General features: G+C 47.6%; 1 protein-coding gene across 10 annotated transcripts; it reads left to right on the top strand.

Moving 5' to 3' along the window:
• The first annotated feature begins 273 nt into the window (after window positions 1-273).
• On the top strand, window positions 274-21,939 carry cdc42bpb (CDC42 binding protein kinase beta (DMPK-like)). 10 transcript variants are annotated; one of them, XM_069514918.1, is made up of 39 exons: window positions 274-1,348; window positions 2,874-2,965; window positions 6,570-6,653; window positions 6,740-6,835; window positions 7,334-7,482; window positions 7,949-8,042; window positions 8,128-8,328; window positions 8,497-8,745; window positions 8,838-9,072; window positions 9,323-9,430; window positions 9,572-9,705; window positions 9,808-10,050; window positions 10,252-10,362; window positions 10,464-10,708; window positions 10,841-10,946; window positions 11,034-11,158; window positions 11,239-11,344; window positions 11,439-11,501; window positions 12,299-12,447; window positions 12,605-12,702; window positions 13,073-13,152; window positions 13,587-13,661; window positions 15,620-15,691; window positions 15,791-15,896; window positions 16,108-16,244; window positions 16,327-16,466; window positions 16,585-16,666; window positions 16,761-16,977; window positions 17,201-17,263; window positions 17,349-17,590; window positions 17,674-18,028; window positions 18,896-18,993; window positions 19,080-19,164; window positions 19,266-19,383; window positions 19,485-19,602; window positions 19,746-19,979; window positions 20,543-20,651; window positions 20,730-20,785; window positions 21,244-21,939. In XM_069514918.1, exons 1-39 carry the CDS (start codon window positions 1,180-1,182, stop codon window positions 21,355-21,357), a joined length of 5,358 nt encoding a protein of 1,785 aa, XP_069371019.1. In that variant the 5' UTR covers window positions 274-1,179; the 3' UTR covers window positions 21,358-21,939. The 10 variants fall into 10 exon arrangements, with proteins under 10 accessions (XP_069371019.1, XP_069371020.1, XP_069371023.1 ...); XM_069514919.1 differs by lacking the exon at window positions 11,439-11,501; XM_069514922.1 differs by lacking the exon at window positions 19,746-19,979.
• The last annotated feature ends 1,058 nt before the right edge of the window (window positions 21,940-22,997 follow it).

Here is a 22,997-nt window from a genome sequence, read left to right as displayed (position 1 = left end):
TTCGTGATGACATCATTGAGGGGGCAGGGCCTGTTTCTCCCGACTCCTGCCAATCACGACATGACGTCATGTACCCGGAACGTTTCCGGCCCAGGAAGGCGGGGCCTCCGTGTTCCACATTCCGGGGAGTCACGTCAGCATAGAGCAGCAGGTACCAACTTCCGGGTTAGGGATTTTATCCCTCAAAATAAAAGTAGAGAGGAGTTCTTTTAAACAGCAGCAGGTGTTAAGACATTTTATTCTTATTTATTTACACAGTTTGATAATAATGTTGTTCTTTTAAAAATACAGTTTAATGTAAAGTTTAGCTGATCTGCACAACAGGTTTAAAACATATACAAATAAACTTAACTAATATATATTTATTTATTTATAAGTATTGTTATTAATTATCAGTATTTATTACCTTTGGTAGTATTGATTATTGTTATAATAAGTTGTTTATCAAGTTACTAATAACATATATATTATTTATATTTACTATGGAAATAAACGTCATTTGTTATTACAAAAACTTATTCTAAGCATTAATTTATCATACATATTTTACAAATTGTTATATAAATAAAGTTCACAATATTTACATCGATAACAAAGTTCATGATTCATGATCAGTTTCATATTGTTTCTCATATAGAACAGTAGTTGTAAGTAAAGGGGTGTTTTATTGTGAAGCCCTCCCGGACAGGAGGTGTGTGATGGTGTCCAGCTTGTCGAATCCTCCGTCAGGATTCAGCCATATTCCCCGGAGCAGCTCCACCGGCTGTCCGCTCCAAACTGACCCGAAACCCGCTAATCCTCCGCCGCCCGCACTCCCCCGGTGCTGTCGGACATTTTGATCGAGGCCGCGCTCGGCGCGGAGCTCCGGGACACGACACCGAGACCAAGCGGCGGACATGGAACAGCGGACGTGAGTCCAGATTTACGGGATTAAACCGGATGTGGAGCGCGGAGGGACGCGGGCCTGCAGCCTGAGCGGCTCTCAGCGCGACGGTACCCGGCGGAGACTCCGACACTCAGCGGCTCAAAATGTCGTTTTCCCGGAGCTAACGAGCTAGCTGCAGCTAGCAGCCTGAGCTCGGGCCACTCGGCAGGAAGCGGCTCCGGTACTCGGACCCAGCGGCGGGGGGTTGTCGTCGGAGAGGCAGCGGGAGCGGCGGGCGGTAGTCCCGGGTGAGGATGTCGGCTCAGGTCCGTCTGAAGCGGCTGGAGGAGCTGCTGCTGGAGCAGCGGGTGGAGGGATGTGTGAGTGTGGAGGCGCTGCTCGACCTGCTGCTCTGCCTCCACTCCGAGTGCTCCCACGGGCCGCTGAAGAGGGAGAAGCACATCACTGACTTCCTGGAGTGGGGTGAGTCCCGGACCGGGCCACAGACCGAGCCCAGGCCGCTTTATGTCCGTCAGCCCGAGAACCAGTTTCCCTGGGACCATTCGAGGGGGGTGTGTATGTGTGGGGCGGTTCTTTATAGGGTCCTTGGACAGTGTTTAATCCTGGGGGACAATGTGGGATCATGAGGGACAATGTTGAATCCTGGGGGACAATGTGGGATCATGAGGGACAGTGTTTAATCCTGGGGGACAATGTGGGATCATGAGGGACAATGTGGGATCATAAGGGACAGTGTTTAATCCTGGGGGACAATGTGGGATCATGAGGGACAATGTGGGATCATAAGGGACAGTGTTTAATCCTGGGGGACAATGTGGGATCATGAGGGACAATGTGGGATCATAAGGGACAGTGTTGAATCCTGGGGGACAGTGTGGGATCATGAGGGACAGTGTTTAATCCTGGGGGACAATGTGGGATCATAAGGGACAGTGTTGAATCCTGGGGGACAATGTGGGATCATAAGGGACAGTGTTGAATCCTGGGGGACAGTGTGGGATCATGAGGGACAGTGTTGAATCCCGGGGGACAGTGTGGGATCATGAGGGACAATGTGGGATCATGAGGGACAGTGTTGAATCCTGGGGGACAGTGTGGGATCATGAGGGACAGTGTTTAATCCTGGGGGACAGTGTGGGATCATGAGGGACAGTGTTGAATCCTGGTGGACAGTGTGGGATCATGAGGGACAGTGTTGAATCCTGGTGGACAGTGTGGGATCATGAGGGACAGTGTTGAATCCTGGGGGACAGTGTGGGATCATGAGGGACAGTGTTTAATCCTGGGGGACAGTGTGGGATCATGAGGGACAGTGTTGAATCCTGGGGGACAGTGTGGGATCATGAGGGACAGTGTTGAATCCTGGGGGACAGTGTGGGATAATGAGGGACAGTGTGGGATCATGAGGGACAATGTGGGATCATAAGGGACAGTGTTGAATCCTGGGGGACAGTGTGGGTCCTTGAGACGTTTTCCAGGCTGACTTTGGAAGTTTCAGACGTCGGCTTCAGGGACACAGAGGATTGTGGGTCTTTGATTTTTCCAGTATTATGAAAGGACTTTCCAGGACTCTGTCATTGATGAGGGCCCATTATCAATATATTGATTAGAACTTCCTCACTAACCCACTTTGTCCCAGTTTGTCCTGCATCAGTCGGTCCCTCTCAAACATTGTCCAGGTTCCAGCAGCTGTCAGAGTCCCTGATCGTCACTGACACCTGTAAACTGATCATCACATCAGAATGTGGAAGTGGTCAGATTCACATAGTCAATGATCAGAGTGATTGATCCTGGACCCTCCTCTCACTTTTCACTTATTAAAACTGTTCCAGATTCATTTTCTGTCCATCAATCATTATATTGATTTTAGATCCTCCTGGTCACATGTCACTCACTTATGTTACCAATGATATTTAACAGACGACAAGGGCACTGACCTAGTGTTTATAGCATGAATATAACATGTGTATATACTTGTGTTTGTCAGTGAGACCGTTCACCACCACAGTGAAGGACATGCGGCTGCACAGGGATGATTTTGAGATGCTGAAGGTGATTGGACGAGGAGCTTTTGGAGAGGTAAGACTTCCTGTTGAACTTTGACCCACACATCACATGACGCCACAATGAATGTCTCAAATGGAAGACGACTGGCTGAGTCGGTCATGTCATTGGTACACCTGAAGTCACATGACACTAGGGATGTCACAAGAACCGATAGTTTGGTGCAAAGTCGATGCCAAAATTCTAAAAACTTCACGGGACTGTTTTTTACAGTACAGGAGGAACTGAAGAGAACTGGTGCAGCAGGATGTTTGGCACCCTGCTCCTGGGATTAATAATTAAATAAATGTGTTAACTAAAGCAGACATGAACACACACATGTGTGGTCCTGCAGACAGGAGAGAGCAGACGCTGTGTTTGAATTTATTGTTGCTGAGCAAGCGACACCCCGTTTGCGTTTTCTTACAGTCATTGAATTATACCTGACAAAATCTCATGATTTTCCTTCTGTTCTGTTTTATAATGTTTACAGTCTTTTCTTTTTATTCATAACTTGAAGGCTACATTGCCGCTGTTGTGTTTTATGTTTAAATAAGCGTGTGTTAAAGTAAATGGGATTAATTCTTTAATATCAGTTTTTCACCGTTGTATTGAATTGGGCATCGAGTATCGTGGAAATTCATGGTATCGATATCGACAACTAAAACTTTGGTATTGTGACATCCCTTGACAACACCGGCACAATATTCATCCACCATTTTGTGTGAACATATTATTCTCACACATGCTCCTAAATACATGTGACAGTTCACTTCACGCACATCTGTTTGAAGTTTATTTTTATTTTGGTAAATGCGATTAAAAGGCTCGCGCTGTTGACTCATTAACGACAGGAAGTGGTCCAGCTCTGCTTCCTGTAAAACACAGGAAGTAAAATGTGATCAGGAAGCTTTTCCTCCTTTGTCCACACAAGAGGATTGTCGTCTGTTGTTAAGAGTTCAAATTACACAGCTAAATAAATGAAGGGAACACTTCAAACATCAGATCTCAACGATTCAAGTGTAATTGTAACGATCAGTGGAAACTAAAACCATCAACCCAGTGAGGGGGATTCAAACCTGAACATCCCAGTAACAAACTGAAACCACAGGCTGATCCAACATGTGACTCAGTGGGTGTGGCCTCCTGGTGCCTGGATGTTCTCCTGACAATGACATGATGCTCCTGATGAGTCGGAGGATGGAGTCCTGGGGATCTCCTCTCAGACCTGGATCATCACTGAGCTCCTGGACAGTCTGTGGACGGACTTGGTGGCGTCAGATACATCACTTATGGGAAGTGATGTATCTGACGCCATCAACTGGATTTAGGTCAGAGGAACGGGAGGGTCAGTCAATGCCTTTGTCATCCAGGACCAGGAGGAACCCAACGTCCACTTCATCAAGAGGAACCCAGGAGTCGAACCCACGGGCAACCAGGAGGAACCCAGGAGTCACGGCCCTCATGCCTCCCTCATCAAGTCTTTTCTGACAGTTTGGTCAGAAACACACCAGTAGCCTGCTGGAGGTCATTTTGTAGAGCACTGCACCTCCTGTTCCTCCTCACATAAAGGAGCAGATACTGGTCCTGCTGCTGGGTTGATGGTCTTCTACTGTCCAGCTCTCCTGGTGTCTCCTCCAGGCTCTGGAGACTGTGCTGTTGGAAATCTAACCTCAGTCATTTAATCTTAAAGACAGAAAATATAATTTGTTCTAGTCTGTAAAGAGTTTTATTTTCTTTAATTTAACTCAACATAATACTTGGTAAACCCTAATGTCAACCAACAAACCTGCGACTGACTGACTGACTAGTCATTTAACACCAAGAAGTGAGGACGTGCGTGTGTGTACATTGTCCACATACCAGAGGAAAGGTGTGCCGGAGCCACACCTGCTGCCTGAGGATATAAACACACACAGTGGTGTTTGTGTTCTTGTACTTCGGAGGACAATCATCAGGCCGGTCCCCACAAATGCAGAGAAATAAACACACAAAGTAAATAGAGGCTCAGACACATTAACTCAGAGTTTCTGTTCAGGTCAGGGATCAGGGACACGGCCAGGATCAGGTTCAGATACAGGATCAGATTTAGGATCAGGTTCAGATACAGGATCAGATTTAGGATCAGGTTCAGGATCAGATTTAGGATCAGGTTCAGATACAGGATCAGATTTAGGATCAGGTTCAGATACAGGATCAGATTTAGGATCAGGTAAGGTGTGGTCCTTAGCTCTGTGGGTGCTTCACTGAGGTATTTCATGTGAAAACAGAAACACACCAGAGAAGCACCTGAGGTCTGACTGTGGTCAGGTGATGTAAACCAGCTCAGGTGTCTCTCAGCCAATCAGATGTTTGAACACTCACATACCTGGGAGACACTTTGAACATGTTTGAACTGGAGACGAACCACATCACTCCCAAAAACAGTTATCAGAAGAAGAGTGTGAGGACACACCTGATATACCTGGTACACTGGGTACACATGATATACATGATATACCTGGTACACTGGGTACACATGATATACCTGGTACACTGGGTACACATGATATACCTGGTACACTGGGTACACATGATATACATGATATACCTGGTACACTGGGTACACATGATATACCTGGTACACTGGGTACACATGATATACATGATATACCTGGTACACTTGGTACACATGATATACCTGGTACACTGGGTACACATGATATACATGATATACCTGGTACACTGGGTACACATGATATACATGATATACCTGGTACACTGGGTACACATGATATACATGATATACCTGGTACACTGGGTACACATGATATACCTGGTACACTGGGTACACATGATATACATGATATACCTGGTACACTGGGTACACATGATATACATGATATACCTGGTACACTGGGTACACATGATATACATGATATACATGATATACCTGGTACACTGGGTACACTTGGTACACATGATATACCTGGTTCACTGGGTACACATGATATACCTGGTACACTGGGTACACATGATATACATGATATACATGATATAGCTGGTACACTGGGTACACATGATATACATGATATACATGATATAGCTGGTACACTGGGTACACATGATATACCTGGTACACTGGGTACACATGATATACATGATATACATGATATAGCTGGTACACTGGGTACACATGATATACATGATATACATGATATAGCTGGTACACTGGGTACACATGATATACATGATATACATGATATAGCTGGTACACTGGGTACACATGATATACCTGGTACACTGGGTACACATGGTATACATGATATACCTGGTACACTGGGTACACATGATATACATGATATACATGATATACCTGGTACACTGGGTACACTTGGTACACATGATATACCTGGTTCACTGGGTACACATGATATACCTGGTACACTGGGTACACATGATATACATGATATACATGATATAGCTGGTACACTGGGTACACATGATATACATGATATACATGATATAGCTGGTACACTGGGTACACATGATATACCTGGTACACTGGGTACACATGATATACATGATATACATGATATACCTGGTACACTGGGTACACATGATATACATATTACATATTCTCTCTCTCTCTCTCTCTCAGGTTGCCGTGGTGAAGATGAAACACACAGAGAGAGTTTACGCCATGAAGATCCTCAATAAGTGGGAGATGTTAAAGAGAGCAGAGGTGATTAACATGCCTGCAGACTGGTGTTAGCGTGTTGTATTCTGTTAACATGTTGTGTTTATTATGGAAACGTTTCCTCTGTACAGACTGCGTGTTTCCGTGAAGAGCGTGACGTTCTGGTGAAAGGAGACAGTCAATGGATCACAACTCTGCACTATGCCTTCCAGGACGACAACTACCTGGTCAGTAGTAGTCACGCCACAGGACGGTCAATTCAGTGAATACTTTCCCCAATGTGAGCGTTCACGAACTGGTTTCTGCTGCGTTCCTACTTTATTGTCCTGCGGCCCGTCCTCCCTCGTCACGCCCCTGCTGACCTGTGCTCACGTTAACAATACCTGTCCTGGTGGTACTTGTCCTGATGTTACTTGTCCTGATGGCACTTGTCCTGATGGCACTTGTCCTGATGGCACTTGTCCTGATGGCACTTGTCCTGGTGGTACTTGTCCTGATGTTACTTGTCCTGATGGCACTTGTCCTGATGGTACTTGTCCTGCTGGTACTTGTCCTGCTGGTACTTGTCCTGCTGGTACTTGTCCTGCTGGTACTTGTCCTGATGGTACTTGTCCCGATGTTTCATTGTTGGTTACCTGTTATTGATTGTGTGTTTTGATAAAAAAATATACTGTAGTACCTGCTAACAGATTACTCTGTGTATCTGTGTTGTATTTGTACTGCAGTACCTGGTAATGGACTACTACGTTGGCGGAGACCTGCTGACTCTGCTCAGTAAGTTTGAGGATCGTCTTCCGGAGGACATGGCGAAGTTCTACGTGGCAGAGATGGTTCTCGCCATCCACTCCATCCACCAGCAGAACTACATCCACAGGTGAACTCTGCTCAGGTTACCATGGTAACCTCAGCCAGGCATGGACCAGGGCCTTCAGTTGAAAGTCTAGATAATGTGTTCCCACACGTCCCAGAATGCACTGCACATCGACTGGCAGATGACATCATGTGCTGCGTTTATACAAAGAATGTCTGACTGGAAACTGTGTGTGTGTGTGTGTGTGTGTGTGTGTGTGTGTGTGTGTGTGTGTGTGTGTGTGTGTGTGTGTGTGTGTGTGTGTGTGTGTGTGTGTGTGTGTGTGTGTGTGTGTGTGTGTCAGAGGAAGCGGCCTCTTCCTGAGAGCAGTGTCCTCTGGGAAATGTAGTTATATCCTGCTCAGCCTCCTTCCTGCTCAGACCCTCTGTTGGGGGAGGGGGTGTAATGACTGATTAACGGTTGTATAGGATTATTGAACAGTTCTCTGATGTCTGAGCTCATCATGACAAACATGATCTGTTTTTTACAGAGACATTAAACCTGACAACGTCCTTCTCGATGTCAACGGTCACATCCGTCTGGCCGACTTCGGATCCTGTCTCCGCATGATGGAGGACGGCACGGTAACGCTAATGTTAATGATAAACTAATGCTATTTAACGGCGCAGAGCTAAAGTGAAGCAGGTTCAGTTCATGGTCTCGCTGCAGGTCCAGTCCTCGGTGGCGGTGGGAACTCCGGACTACATCTCCCCTGAGATCCTGCAGGCGATGGAAGACGGGATGGGACGCTATGGACCCGAGTGTGACTGGTGGTCTCTGGGAGTCTGCATGTACGAGATGCTGTATGGAGAAACGCCGTTCTACGCGGAGTCGCTGGTGGAAACTTACGGAAAGATCATGAACCATGAGGTGATCAGATTTGATCTTGTGTGTCTCTCTACGTCTCAGCTTGTCCTCATTGCTGTTTCCAGGTCGTCTGTTTGTCTCCAGAGTCTCGTTCCACTTCTTCTTTTCTAAATCTGAACTCGCCTTGCTCTTCTTTTCTGGCTCACTTTCTCCTTGTCCTCTTTGTCTCAGGAGCGTTTCCAGTTCCCGTCCCACGTGACCGACGTGTCGGAGGATGCCAAAGACCTGATCCAGCGCCTGCTTTGCTCTAGAGAACATCGGATTGGTCTGAACGGGCTCTCCGACTTCAAGAGCCACGCGTTTTTCAGTGGCATCAACTGGGACAACATCCGGTCGGCTGAGGCCCCCTACATCCCAGACGTGTCCTCGCCCACTGACACATCCAACTTTGATGTGGACGACGATGTCCTCAAGAACCCGGTGAGGATAATGGTTTCTGCCCGAACTGACAACCATGACACCCCCCCACCCACCCTCAATGTCATGACCTCATTTATGTGTTTGTCTTTCAGGACATCACCCCACCAGTGTCTCACACTGGTTTCACTGGTCAGCACCTCCCCTTCGTTGGCTTCACCTACACCACCGACAGTTGCTTCTCCGACCGCAGCTCCGTCAGCCAGGCAGGGCACAGCCGCCACCAGGAAACTGAGGGAGGGGTTGGGGGAGGTGAAGAGGTGGAGGCGTTTGAGAGGAGGATCCGCCGCCTGGAGCAGGAGAAGCAGGAACTGAACCGCAAACTGCAGGGTGAGTAAGAGGCAGTCTGACATGCTTCACATGAGTCACAGTGTGTTTACTGATCCTGACCTTGAACTCTGATCCTGACGCTTGACCCGTGACCTCTGGCCCTGACCCCCTATTCCTGATGTCTGACCCTGACCCCTGATCCTGTCCTCTGACCCCTGATCCTAACCCCTGATCTTGTCCTCTTACCCTGTCCCCTGACGTCTGACCTCTGACCCTGATTTATGATCCTTACCAACCTCTAACCCTGCAGAGTCGACTCAGGCGCTGCAGGCCCCGACTAGAGGTGGAACTCTGACTCGAGACAAAGAGATCAAGAAATTGAATGAGGAGATCGAGCGGCTGAAGAAGAAGCTGGCAGGTCAGAGGACAAACAACCACTTTATCAGTGTCGCTGTAGTAACAGTGGTAGTTGTCATGGTAATAGTAGAGGAGTTCTAGTTGTTCCAGTTGAAACTGTTCGAGTTCAGGTGTTGAAGCTCCACCCCCTTTGCTTTTGCAGACTCTGATAGGCTGGAGCACCAGCTAGAGGAGGCGGTTACCCTCAGACAGGATTATGAGAGCTCCGCCTCCAAACTGAAGAGTGTGGAGAGACAGGTGAAGACACTGAGGCAAGAGAAGGAGGATGTCCATAAGGTAAGACACCCGGGCATGTCCCACAATGAACTGCACTGCTCCTTCTCTCTCTCCTCATCCTCCACTCTTTCCTCCTCTCTCTCTCCTCTCCTCTCTGAGCAGCAGCTGTCCGACTCTCTGGAGCGCCTGAGGAGTCACACGAAGGAGTTGAAGGAGGCTCACTCTCAGAGGAAGTTGGCACTGCAGGAGTTCTCAGAGCTGTCAGAGAGGATGACCGAACTCCGTGCCTCCAAACAGCGTCTGTCCCGTCAGCTCCGGGACAAAGAGGAGGAGATGGACGCCCTCCTGCAGAAGATGGATGCCATGAAACAGGAGATCCGCAAGACTGAGAAGAACCGCAAGGAGGTGAGAGTCTTGAGGGGATAGGAGGGGGGAGGTGGTTGAAAGCTCTGAAGACGATGTAAGTTGACCTTGAATCGAGTTATTTAAGTCTAAATAAAGAGCTTTCAAGTCTGTCAGTCTTCTTCAGCAGGGGACGCTGTCTCTGTGAATGTATGACACTGTGAGCCGCATAATAAAAGGCTTACGTGTGTTCTGGTTTCTCAGCTGGAGGCTCAGCTGGACGACGCCAAGGCCGAGGCATCAAAGGAGCGGAAGCTGAGGGAGCACAGTGAGGTCTACTCCAAACAGCTGGAGACGGAGCTGGAGAGCCTAAAGGTTAGAGGTCACACAAACACACCTGTTCTCCTAAAGACACATTAAGTAACTCACACCCCTCACACACTAGAAGCTCATCCTGGCTCTGGTTCTGGTCTCAGTCTCAGCAGGGTCGGGGAGCAGCCACCGGGGGGGCAGAGTCTCAGCAGGAGCTGTCCCGTCTGAAGGCGGAGCTTGATAAGAAGATTTTGTTCTATGAGGAGGAGCTGCTGAGGAGAGACTCTGCCCACTCCTCAGAGATCAAGAACCTCCGCAAAGACCTGCACGAGTCTGAGGGGGCACAGCTCGCTGCCAACAAGGAGCTGCTGCAGGTCCGAGACAAGCTGGACAAGGCCAAGAGAGACAGGTGAGTCCTAAAGCAGGTGTGAAAGAGAGACAGGTGAGTCCTAAAGCAGGTGTGAAAGAGGGACAAGTGAGTCCTGAAGCAGGTGTGAAAGAGGGACAGGTGAGTACTGATCCAGGTTTGTGTTTCCTGCAGACAAACTGAGATGGATGAAGCTGTGGTGACGCTGAAGGGAAATTTTGAGCGAGAGAAACATCTGCTGACGGAAGAAAACAGGAAAATGACAGTGGAGACAGACAAGGTGACACAACTACACAATGCACCATAACACAACATCACAGTAATCACAGTACTGATACAGTGTGTGTATTGTTGTTTTTGTGGTCAGTTGTGCGCGTTCGTGGACAAACTAACTGCTCAGAATCGTCAGCTGGAGGATGAGCTTCAGGATGTGTCGTCGAAGAGAGAGAGTGTCGCTCACTGGGAGGCTCAGATTGCTGAAATCATCCAGTGGTGAGTGTGTCCATCAAACAGGAAGTGTGGCCTACCACTCGGGGAAGCTCCACTCTCAACGTGTGTACGTGTGTGTTCAGGGTGAGCGATGAGAAGGATGCTCGAGGTTACCTTCAGGCTCTGGCCACCAAGATGACGGAGGAACTGGAAACACTACGTAGCTCCAACCTGGGGACCAGGCCTCTGGTACGACACACATACACACTGTAACACACACACACACACACACACAATAACACACACAGTAACACATGACTGTTCTTTTAAACTGCCACCTCAGCCTGAGTCAGGAGTGGCCACACCTCCTAGGAAGCCCTGGCTTCCTATTGGTGGAGACAGCAGGGTGAGTGTGTCTGTCACCACTTCCAGCGAATCAGGACTCACTCTAATTATGGACATAATTGAAAAAGCCTGCATGGCTATTGGCTTGCATGTCTGCCAATCATAATACATCAGTGTTTCCAGGGAGACTTGTGGTCCATGAAGGCGGGAGAGTCCAATGAGAATATCCAATCATCTTGAGGAATACATGGAGACGGGATCTGATTGGATGTTTTTTATTGTCATGATCCTTGTGTGAGGTTGGGGGGGGGGGGCTTCTGAATGTATACAGGCTGAAAACACATTTTACTAACGCTCCCTGAACACCTCATCCTGCAGGACGAGTGACGGAATCTGTTTATCCAATGAGATCTTTCAAATTTCAATTCAGGGATTTAAATTTAAACCTGTATTTAAAGTGGATTTTCAGAGTTCAGTTTCAGAATCGGTTACTGTGTCTGAACATATTAGAAACACGACAGAACATTGAAGTGGATTCCGAGTCAGATTTGAAACCATAGTAATGTCTGCTCCTCCAAGTGAACTTGTGCATGTCCAAGGTGAATCCCATAGGGGTCGTCAAAGGCTCAGGTGAAGAACCATATGATGATGTCATATCCCCCAGCAGAAACACCATTCATCAGGTCACATAGGATCACATATCATGGTCACCTGACTGTTTTGGCTGCTCTGATTGGCTGTCTGCTCCATCTGTAACTGACTGTTAATGAAGGGTTGTCACCATGATAACCTGCAGCCTAGTGTGGGTCGGGCTCTGACTCACAGTCGGGGATAAACAGGACCTCTCCTCCCCCTCAGGACCCGCTGTGGAAGGTGCGTCGCAGTCAGAAGTTGGACATGTCGGCTCGTCTGGAACTTCAGTCGGCCCTAGACGCTGAGATCAGAGCCAAACAGCTGGTTTTGGATGAGCTGCGAAAAGTCAAAGCTGCCAACATCAATCTGGAGAGGTCAGAGGTCACATGCGCACACACACACACACACACACACACACACACACACACACACACACACACACACACACACACCTGAACTGCAGGTGGCACCCCAACCTGCCTCATCTGTCTCACCTGTCTCCCTCATCTTACCTGTCTCACCTGTGTGCAGTAAGCTTAAGGAGTCTGAAGAGAGGAGTAGGGAGATGGGGGAACAGATGGAGAATCTGAAGAAGGAGATGGAGGACAGTCGCTCCCGTTCAGACAGAGGTGAGACTTAGTCTTAAGACTCTTTCTACGACACCAAATGTGGATTAATCAGCCTCTGGAAATAATCCCCAACAAATGCACAGTTTCCTCGTGTTCCTGCAACCAAAACCTACGAACACAACACTTAACATCAGTGATGTGTTTTAAAGTTTTACGACTTCAGAAGAGACCATCAGTGGGTATATTCAGAAAGGCACTGAGGATATTCACGTCGTTTGAAAACATTTAGTAGATTATTAATGAAAAGGGTCCTGAACCTTGAGGGACACTATATTTAACAAGCTTTGGGTGTCTGGTGTTTACATTACATCTGATAACAAGAAGTACAAGTAGAAAAGTCTAGTGATGTATTTTAACTTTCTGTCTGCAGGTCTGAAGCTTCCAGATTTCCAAGACTCCATCTTTGAATATTTCAACACGTCACCTCTGGCTCCAGACCTGACCTTCAGAGTGAGTCTTGTGATAACCACTGCAGTAATACTACTACTAGTGCTGCAGCTATCGATTCTTTTAGTAATCAATCAATTTTTTAAACGATGCTTTCTTTCGTCTTGTTTCTTTGTAATGAACAAAAACAAGAAATGGCGCTGAAAACAACCACTGGCAACAGAATCTTTTGGGGAAACTCTGTCCTCACACTCAATGTGCAACAGTAATAGTTATCCGTGTGAAACAGTGGCAGCTGAGCAGTAAGAGATCCCGTCTACAGACATTCACTGGCAGTATATGGATTAAACGAAGCTCAAAGAATTTGAATTGATGAGTTTTAGTAATGGAGTTACTCGAGGAATAATCTGTCATTTCTACGACTGTAGTAGTATTACTGTAGTGGATCAGATACAAACATTATACACATATTTTCAACATTCTTTTTTCACCTGCAGACCTTAGAGATAGACTGCATCACCCAGAGATCGGGGACCCTCTCCCCCTCACCCTCTACCACATCCGAACACGAGGTCAGTCTCTCTCAACGCACACACACACACACACACACACACACACAAACACACAAACACACTAACACACTAGGGCTGTGCAATTCACCGAAATTATGCTGAAACTGACATTCATAACTTTTTTTCGACCTCATTTTGCTCGTGTCGGTTAATTCGGTTGATATAGGCAGCCGCTGCCTCAGGATCAGACACACATTCATTCAATTCAGTTTTATTTGTATAGCACCAAATCATAATATACATGATCTCAAGGCTCTTTACATAGAAGGTCAAGACCTTAAAATCATATTAATATAGAGAAACCAACAGTTGAACAATGAGCAGACTGTGGAGAGGTTATAGGTCTGGTATGTTCTCCCTCCTCACTCGCCCACTGACCTGCCTCACTTTACACGTTAACACTAATCAGAAGTTATCAGGACCTGAACAGTGAGGTGGGGGTGGGGAACCTTTTTTCTATCAAGGGCTATTTTCATTTTCATAACATCTTCCGAGGGCCATACTAAATTATTGTTTATCATTAACACATAAATCACACCAGGGCTCCAGGCTAGCTTTTTACATTGGTTGCACTGGTGTGCTGAACTTTTTCATTTAGGTGCACACAAATGTTTTGTGCCTTTTTGGAAAGCAATAGTACACCTATCAAACCTTTACTTTACATCCCCATATACATTGGTAATTTCTTAATTAGGGCTATCAGGGGTCGCCACTGATTTCGATTCATTTCAGAATAACAAAGTCTCCATTTACATGAGCTAGTTAGTATTACAGAGTTTCTCCTAGGATTGTGTTGTGTCTGTATATGTGTGTGTGTTCGTGTCCTGTGAACTCTGAAGTAAATAAAAATCACAATTTGTCTCATAGGCTTTAACAAGGTGTGACATCATCTGTTCTTAACTCAACAAGAGTGAAACTACTGAAAATCCCTTTCAACAGGGGAAAGAATGGAGAAACCTCAGAGAGACACGTGAGGATCTACTGAGGAAGTGCAGTAGATGCCACGTGTAAATAAGAACGCCAGGAAAATATGAGTATTTGCAGTACTGGTTAGTGTGTCCTGATAATGTTTCCTAGTGGAAGCAGATATAATGAGAATAAAATTGGGCCGAGCACAGAACCCTGAGGAGAGAGAGACCAGTTAAATGATAGAGGTGAATTCCATCAAACAAGACGTTCCTCACCCCTGCTCTTGAGTTTATGACACACGTATTTAAACACAATGAAAAAAAGTTCCACCTTTTGCGTGCATGCAGTTCACCTGCTACACAACATGAGACGTGACGAGCTCAGTAAGGACATCAGGGACACACACACACACACACACACACACACACACACACACACACACACACACACTCTTGACAGATTCAGATAAGGCGTTTTAACTTGTTCCAGAAGTAGCAAATCAGTCATTCAAGACACAACACAGACACAACACAACACAGACACAACACAACCCAGTCACAACACAGACACAACACAACACAGACACAACACAGACACAGACACAACACAACAATGACACAACACAGACACAACACAACAATGACACAACAATGACACAACACAGACACAACACAACAATGACACAACAATGACACGACAATGACACAACACAGACACAACACAGACACAACACAACAATGACACAACAATGACACAACAATGACACGACAATGACACAACAATGACACGACAATGACACAACACAGACACAACACAGACACAACACAACAATGACACAACAATGACACAACACAGACACAACACAGACACAACACTGACACAACACTGACACAACACAGACACAACACAGACACACACACACACACACACAAACACGTACAAACACACACACAGGTTCAGACACAGGCACAAACACACACAGACACACAAACACAGGCACACACTGAAGTTTTGTTCATCACAGAGTCTTTGTCCATTTGTTTCCACAGGAAGTTAAAGCAGCATCAGTCCCATCAAGCCCCTCCCCCACCTACCAGAGCTCAGCACTGACCACACCAAAAGTGAGTCACTGTTTCTCCAGGTGTGATGGCGTTTGTGTGTGCGTGTGTGTGTGTCATACACCTGTAAAACAAAATTGTTTCTTCTTTGTGTGTTTTCAGCCCAAAGCTCATCAGCTGAGCATCAAGACGTTCTCCAGTCCAACTCAGTGTACACACTGCACCTCACTGATGGTGGGACTCCTCCGCCAGGGCTACGCCTGCGAAGGTATGCAACACCAACACACATAACATACACAACACCACCAGAGCTGCAGCGAGCGTCAGTCTGAACGACACCTGTGTGACTGCACCTGCTACTGCTGACCTGTTGATGTAGAAAGAGCCGGGTGTGTTTGTGGTTTTAGGAGTGTGTCTGTATGTGTGTGTGCAGGTGTGTGTTTGTATGTTTTCAGGTGTGTCTTCCTGTGTCTCTGCAGTGTGTTCCTTCATCTGTCACGTTACCTGTAAAGACCACGCCCCCCTAGTCTGTCCAATCCCAGCAGAGCAGGCCAAGAGGCCTCAGGGCATCGACGTCCAGAGAGGCATCGGCACTGCGTACAAGGGATTTGTCAGGGTAAGACCACTGGTTAGATAGCAATGCAGTGGACTCACAATAGAGTCGCAGAACCAGACTGACTTGTTTCTGTCTCTGTCAGGTTCCTAAGCCCAGCGGCGTAAAGAAGGGCTGGCAGCGAGCGTTCGCCGTGGTCTCTGACTGTAAACTGTTTCTCTATGATGTCCCAGAGGGGAAGTCCACGCAGCCAGGTGTGGTGGCCAGTCTGGTCCTAGACCTCAGGTAAGCTGTCCACCTGTCTCTCCACTCACCTCACGTCAGGACATCCTGGACAAATAGTCTTGAGATGTTTCAGGTGGTCTGGTGCAGGTTTGAAAGATGTTCATGTTTTCTCTGTCAGAGATGAGGAGTTCTCCGTAAGCTCTGTCTTGGCATCAGATGTGATCCACGCCACCAGGAAAGACATCCCCTGCATCTTCAGGGTAGGAGACCATGTCCCCTTTGAACCATCACTGTCTGCCCTCTGACATGTGGTCCGTCCTGATTGTGGCTGTTGTTGTCGTTTGTCGTGATTAGGTGACATCATCGCAGCTGATTTCGCAGATCTCGTCTGTGTCTCTGCTGGTCCTGGCAGAGAGTGAGCTGGAGAAGAGAAAGTGGGTCCGGATCCTCGAGAGTCTGCAGAGCATCCTGACCAAGAACCTGCTGAGGAGCCAGCCGGTCCATGTTCTGCACGAGGCCTACGACGCTTCACTCCCGGTCATAAAGACCACGCTGTCAGCTGCTGTGATCGGTCAGTGTCGAGTCGCTACTGTCAAGTACTGACAGAGTGAATTAGTGCAATTCTCTGTTTGGTGTTTCCTTGTGTTGATCGTTGAGCTTCATCTGGACTTGTGAGAAGGTTCTGGTTGTTTTATTAGTGACACAGTTTTTACTGTCAATGTTTTTCTCATTTGTTTGTCAAATGTATCTCAAGTGAAAATGGTCATTTTTGACCTTGTTTTCTCTGGTTGCAGATCGAGAGAGGGTCGCTCTGGGGACAGAAGATGGACTGTTTGTGGTGGAGGTCACCAGAGACGGTGAAATGGACACTTGATACATGCGTATTTTAATCAACGTGATCCAGTGTCTAGTGTCTTAACATGTGGTTGTCTCTCTCTCCAGTGATTGTGCGAGCAGTCGACAGTAAGAAGGTTTATCAGATCGATTTGATCCCGAAGGAGAAAATCGTGGCTCTGCTCTGTGGTCGCAATCGTCACGTTCACCTTCTCCCCTGGGGGGTGCTGGAGGGCGCAGAGCCTGCCTTTGACTTTAAGCTGGCAGAAACCAAAGGTTGCCAGGCTTTGACCACAGGGGTGCTCCGACCTGGAGGACCCGCCTGCCTGCTGGGTGCTGTCAAACGCCAGGTCGGAAAAACGACTCTTACAACTGCTGCTCTGTATCTATGGTACTGGTTCTAGTCCTGAAGCTCCTGATTTCGTTACTCCAGGTTCAGTGCTACGAGATCACTCGTGCAAAGCCCCACCATAAGAAGCTGTGGGAGGTTCAGGCTCCCGGTTCGGTGCAATGGTTGGGTATGGTGAAGGAGCGGCTGTGTGTCGGGTATCCTTCGGGCTTTGCTCTGCTGGCCCTGCAGGGCGAGTCTTCCCCCATCAGTCTGGTGAGCCCTGGTGACCCGTCGTTGGCCTTCCTGTCCCAACATCCCCTGGATGCACTGCATGCCCTGGAGGTCGGATCCAATGAATTGCTGCTCTGCTTCAGCCAGCTCGGCATCTATGTGGATGGACAGGGCCGCCGGTCCCGAACCCAGGAACTGATGTGGCCTGCCACACCGCTTGCTTGTAGTACGTTAGTCCTACTGTTGATGTCATAATTGAAGAAGATCAGACAGGTGTAGATGGTTGTCAGGTGAGTGTAGACAGGTGTAAACGGTTGTCAGGTGAAAGTAGACAGGTGTAAACAGTTGTCAGGTGAAAGTAGACAGGTGTAAACAGTTGTCAGGTGAAAGTAGAGAGGTGTAAACAGTTGTCAGGTGAAAGTAGACAGGTGTAAACAGTTGTCAGGTGAAAGTAGACAGGTGTAAACAGTTGTCAGGTGAAAGTAGACAGGTGTAAACAGTTGTCAGGTGAGTGTAGACAGGTGTAAACGGTTGTCAGGTGAGTGTAGACAGGTGTAAACGGTTGTCAGGTGAAAGTAGAGAGGTGTAAACAGTTGTCAGGTGAAAGTAGACAGGTGTAAACAGTTGTCAGGTGAAAGTAGACAGGTGTAAACGGTTGTCAGGTGAGTGTAGACAGGTGTAAACGGTTGTCAGGTGAAAGTAGACAGGTGTAAACGGTTGTCAGGTGAAAGTAGAGAGGTGTAAACAGTTGTCAGGTGAAAGTAGACAGGTGTAAACGGTTGTCAGGTGAGTGTAGACAGGTGTAAACGGTTGTCAGGTGAGTGTAGACAGGTGTAAACGGTTGTCAGGTGAGTGTAGACAGGTGTAAACGGTTGTCAGGTGAGTGTAGACAGGTGTAAACGGTTGTCAGGTGAAAGTAGAGAGGTGTAAACAGTTGTCAGGTGAAAGTAGACAGGTGTAAACAGTTGTCAGGTGAAAGTAGACAGGTGTAAACGGTTGTCAGGTGAAAGTAGACAGGTGTAAACAGTTGTCAGGTGAGTGTAGACGGTGTGTAACAGGTACAGAGGTGTGAAACGTGTCCTTGTCTATCCAGGCTCAAACTCGTCCCACCTGACGGTCTACAGTGAGTACGGAGTGGACGTCTTTGATATACACACCACTGAGTGGGTCCAGACAATCTCCCTCTGCAAGGTAACTAATCACAGCACAGCATTGTCTGGAACAAGCCAATCACAGTGTAGCAGTATGTGAGGTGCCTGTTGTGTCTCTGTCCTCAGATCAGACCTTTGAACCCTGAAGGAACGTTAAACCTATTGAGTTCAGAACCTGCTCGTCTGATTTACTTCAGCAACACGTCCTCAGGTAACACACACCTGACCTGAGCACACACCCCTGACCTGAGCACACACCCCTGACCTGAGCACACCCCTGACCTCTCTCTGTCCCCACCTGTCTGTCCTCAGAGGGTGACCTCACCATACCGGAGACGTCAGACCACAGCAGGAAGTTGATGGTTCGAACTCGCAGCAAGAGGAAGTTTCTTTTCAAGGTTCCTGAGGAGGAGCGACTTCAGCAGAGGAGGTGACTCAGCAAAATCAAACAGTGCCTCAGTGAAATAATAAAATCTGTTGACTTCACACGTTTACACTCGAATGTTAAACAGTTTCACTTGTGTGTTTCAGGGAGATGCTCAGAGACCCTGAGCTCAGGTCGAGGATGATTTCTAACCCCACAAACTTTAACCACGTTGCTCACATGGGACCAGGAGATGGGATGCAAGTTCTCATGGACCTTCCTCTGGTAACTCCTCCTCCTACTCCTTCTCCTCCTCCTCCTCCTCTTCTTTCATGCCGGCATGATCTCCTCTTTCATCTTCTTCACACAGATCTGTTCATCACACTGACTCCTCCTCTTTTCTCTCCTCCTCCTCCCTGATTGGTCAGATTGGTGATGGTGCCTGCCTCTCGCCCTCCCCCTCCCCCTCTCCCTCTCCCTCTTCCTCTTCCTCCCGTCACACCCTCATCTCTCCTCCCTCCAACTTTGAGCACGTCTATCACATGACGTCGGCATCAGCCGGTGCCTTCTTGCAGAAAGACGCCTCCTCTTCCTCCTCCCAGCAGAGCCTCCTGCAGCCCTCCTCCTCTTCCTCCTCTCCCTCCATCTCCTCTTTGGGAAGGGTAGGCCACCTCTCTCTATCTCCCTCCCTCACTCCCTCCCCCCAGTGGTCAGCTCAGGTTAATGTTGCGTTCAGGTTCAGTTATGTGACACAGAGAGACACAGACAGGTGAGTTGGTTGTCATGGTAACAGTGTGTGTGGCAGATGAGACTGGTTCTATTTTGAAAATCCTGCATCACTTGAAGGCAGCAGCAGGTTGGAACAGGTGAGGGTGGAGCTAAAAGAACAGGAAGTGAAAGCGGCGGAATTCTCAGTATTGATTATCCTGCTGAATGTTTTCTTGATTGATGGTTGACTGATCGATCAGAGTCACTCATCACACTTCAGAACCAATCATCTCAGGAACTACACGTCCCATGAGGCTTTGCTGCAGAAACACTAGCAGATGCTCAGTTCATTAAAATGTTTGTGAGGGTGCAGGATGTTACACAGCCACAGGGGGCGCTGCAGATCAGCCTGTACATCTACATTTTATTGTTTTAATCTCTCTCTGTGTGTGTGTGTGTGTGTGTGTGTGTGTGTGTGTGTGTGTGTGTGTGTGTGTGTGTGTGTGTGTGTGTGTAGAGTGTGATGCCTTCCTCTCAGGACGACTCAGTGAAAGATAAGCCCCGCCCCCTGTCCAGTATCTCCCGGCAACACAGAAGCAAGACGCACATCACCCGCACCGCATCAGGTACACACACACTTACACACACACACATTCACCTGTCTCCAGTGACGTCATCTGATATCCTGATTTCGATTGGTTCAGATTTTGGGGGTGGAGCTCGTGGTGTCTCTGAACTCGACCAGGACCTGGACCGAGAGGTAAGCTGATGACATCATCTAAACTGTCCAATCAGAAAACTGCCCCGTCAGTCCTGCAGGGATCCACTCTGATTCATTCAGGTCATCCAAAACTGTTCTCTCCGCTTTTCCACCGATTCTTAAGAATATTCAGTTTGACTTTGGATTGAATTTAAAATATTCAATCATTCTGAATAAATAAAATAAGCACACAACCAAAACTAAGAGTGTGTGTGTGTGTGTGTGTGTGTGTGTGTGTGTGTGTGTGTGTGTGTAAAAACATCAAGTGAAACAAAGTGAACTTGAGTTTTGTTCAGGTTCTAATAACTTGTGACGAGTGTTCGTGTTTTTAGTGAAAGTGACCAGAGAACCTTTTCACTCTGAAGACCAGCTGTCATGTGACATCACTAGAGAGAGAAACTGAACGAGATCATCAGTGAATCATTGAATCTCTCTCTCTCTCTCTCTCTCTCGCCCAGCCGGACTCAGACTCAACCAAACACTCGACTCCTTCTAACAGCTCCAACCCCAGCAGCCCTAACTCCCCCCACCGCAGCCGCCTCACCCTGGACAGCCTGGACTCTGAGCCCTGAGGCCCCGCCCCCTGCACACATGAGGGGCTGAAGGAGCCAATCAGGCTGCAGACTGAGACTTAAAATTTTATTCTGATGATTTTATTGTGACGGGACCAGTCTGAGCTTCCTGCTGCTTTTATTTTCTTGGATTTTACCTGCTGGGAAGCCCCACCCCCTGGTATTAACCCCGCCCCTGCTGACTGCTGCTGTGTTGACCTTTGCTCCGATTGGCTCCGTGGGACCAGTCGCCTCCTCCTTACAGAACTTTGTGCTGAGCTTTAGCCGTTAGCCGCTGAGGTGAACACCCTGACAGACGGGAGGTCTCACTCTGATGGAAAAACACTGTATGAAATGAGGTTAAAGTTTCGTTAAGTTGCACATCTTATCATCTTCATCATCTTCATCATTTTCATCGTTGTGGTTGTTGAAAAATTATCTTTAATTTTGTGTCAGTGATAATCTTTCCTGACCCCGCCCTCTGACTTCAGGTGGGTGGGGTCACACCTTAACACTACTGCTTCTTCCAGAATCACCAGGTGAGATGTTTGTAACGAAACGTTTAGCAGCCGAACACAAACACAATAAAAGAATCTGAAGAGAGCTGTGTGAACCAGGACACTGTTTACAACCTGTCCACACTGTCCACACTGTCCACAACCTGTCCACACTGTCCACAACCTGTCCACAACCTGTCCACAACCTTTCCACAACCTGTCCACAACCTGTCCACAACCTGTCCACAACCTGTCCACAACCTGTCCACAACCTTTCCACAACCTTTCCACAACCTTTCCACAACCTGTCCACACTGTCCACAACCTGTCCACAACCTGTCCACACTGTTTACAACCTGTCCACAACCTGTCCACACTGTTTACAACCTGTCCACAACCTGTCCACACTGTCCACAACCTGTCCACACTGTTTACAACCTGTCCACAACCTGTCCACAACCTGTCCACACTGTTTACAACCTGTCCACAACCTGTCCACAACCTGTCCACACTGTTTACAACCTGTCCACAACCTGTCCACAACCTGTCCACACTGTTTACAACCTGTCCACAACCTGTCCACACACTGTCCACATCTGTCGATACACACGTGTGCAAAGAGGCGGGGGTTTACTGCATATGACCAATCACAGACATGGACGGTTTGACTGAGGATCAAACTGTTGAATAATAAAAATCAGCGAAGAACAAAGATCCAGAATAAAAGAAACAGTTCCAGCTGCTAAACACAGAAGAACAGCTGGAGACACATCTGGATGTGTGAAGACAATGTGTAAAATGTAGACTGAGCTGCTCTGCATCAGCCACAGTGAACAGGTAACACGTGAAGTACATGTAGACAGTCTGTGGTACTGTGAGTACTTTGCTCCTACGGGTCAGGTTGGTTCTGTTGAAGCTCCAGCAGCTGACAAAGGTTCATCCTCTGAGGAGAATCTAGATCTTTCAGAAACTCCTCAGAGGATCTCAGAGGATCTTGTGGGTCTCTGAAGACCCTGGTCCTCCTCAGAGACTGGAACGATCCACAGCAGCTCCACGATAAGAACATGATGTCATGGTTCAAAGGAGGGGAGTGGTCAGTGGGCGGAGCTTTTATACTTTTTGATCTCTTATCTCCAACTTAACCTGGAGCAGGTCAGCTGATCA

Source organism: Paralichthys olivaceus, chromosome 19, assembly GCF_024713975.1.
Source record: "Paralichthys olivaceus isolate ysfri-2021 chromosome 19, ASM2471397v2, whole genome shotgun sequence".
NCBI lineage: Eukaryota > Metazoa > Chordata > Actinopteri > Pleuronectiformes > Paralichthyidae > Paralichthys > Paralichthys olivaceus.
Note: the sequence above shows the minus strand (reverse complement) of the source record. Positions and strands in the feature narration are given on the sequence as shown.

Coding starts and splice junctions, on each gene's coding strand:
- cdc42bpb (XM_069514915.1), top strand. CDS start 1,180: ATGTCGGCTCAGGTCCGTCTGAAGCGGCTGGAGGAGCTGCTGCTGGAG. Junction 11,159..11,238: donor ATTGCTGAAATCATCCAGTG/GTGAGTGTGTCC, acceptor GTGTGTGTTCAG/GGTGAGCGATGAGAAGGATG. Junction 12,703..13,072: donor TCGCTCCCGTTCAGACAGAG/GTGAGACTTAGT, acceptor TTCTGTCTGCAG/GTCTGAAGCTTCCAGATTTC.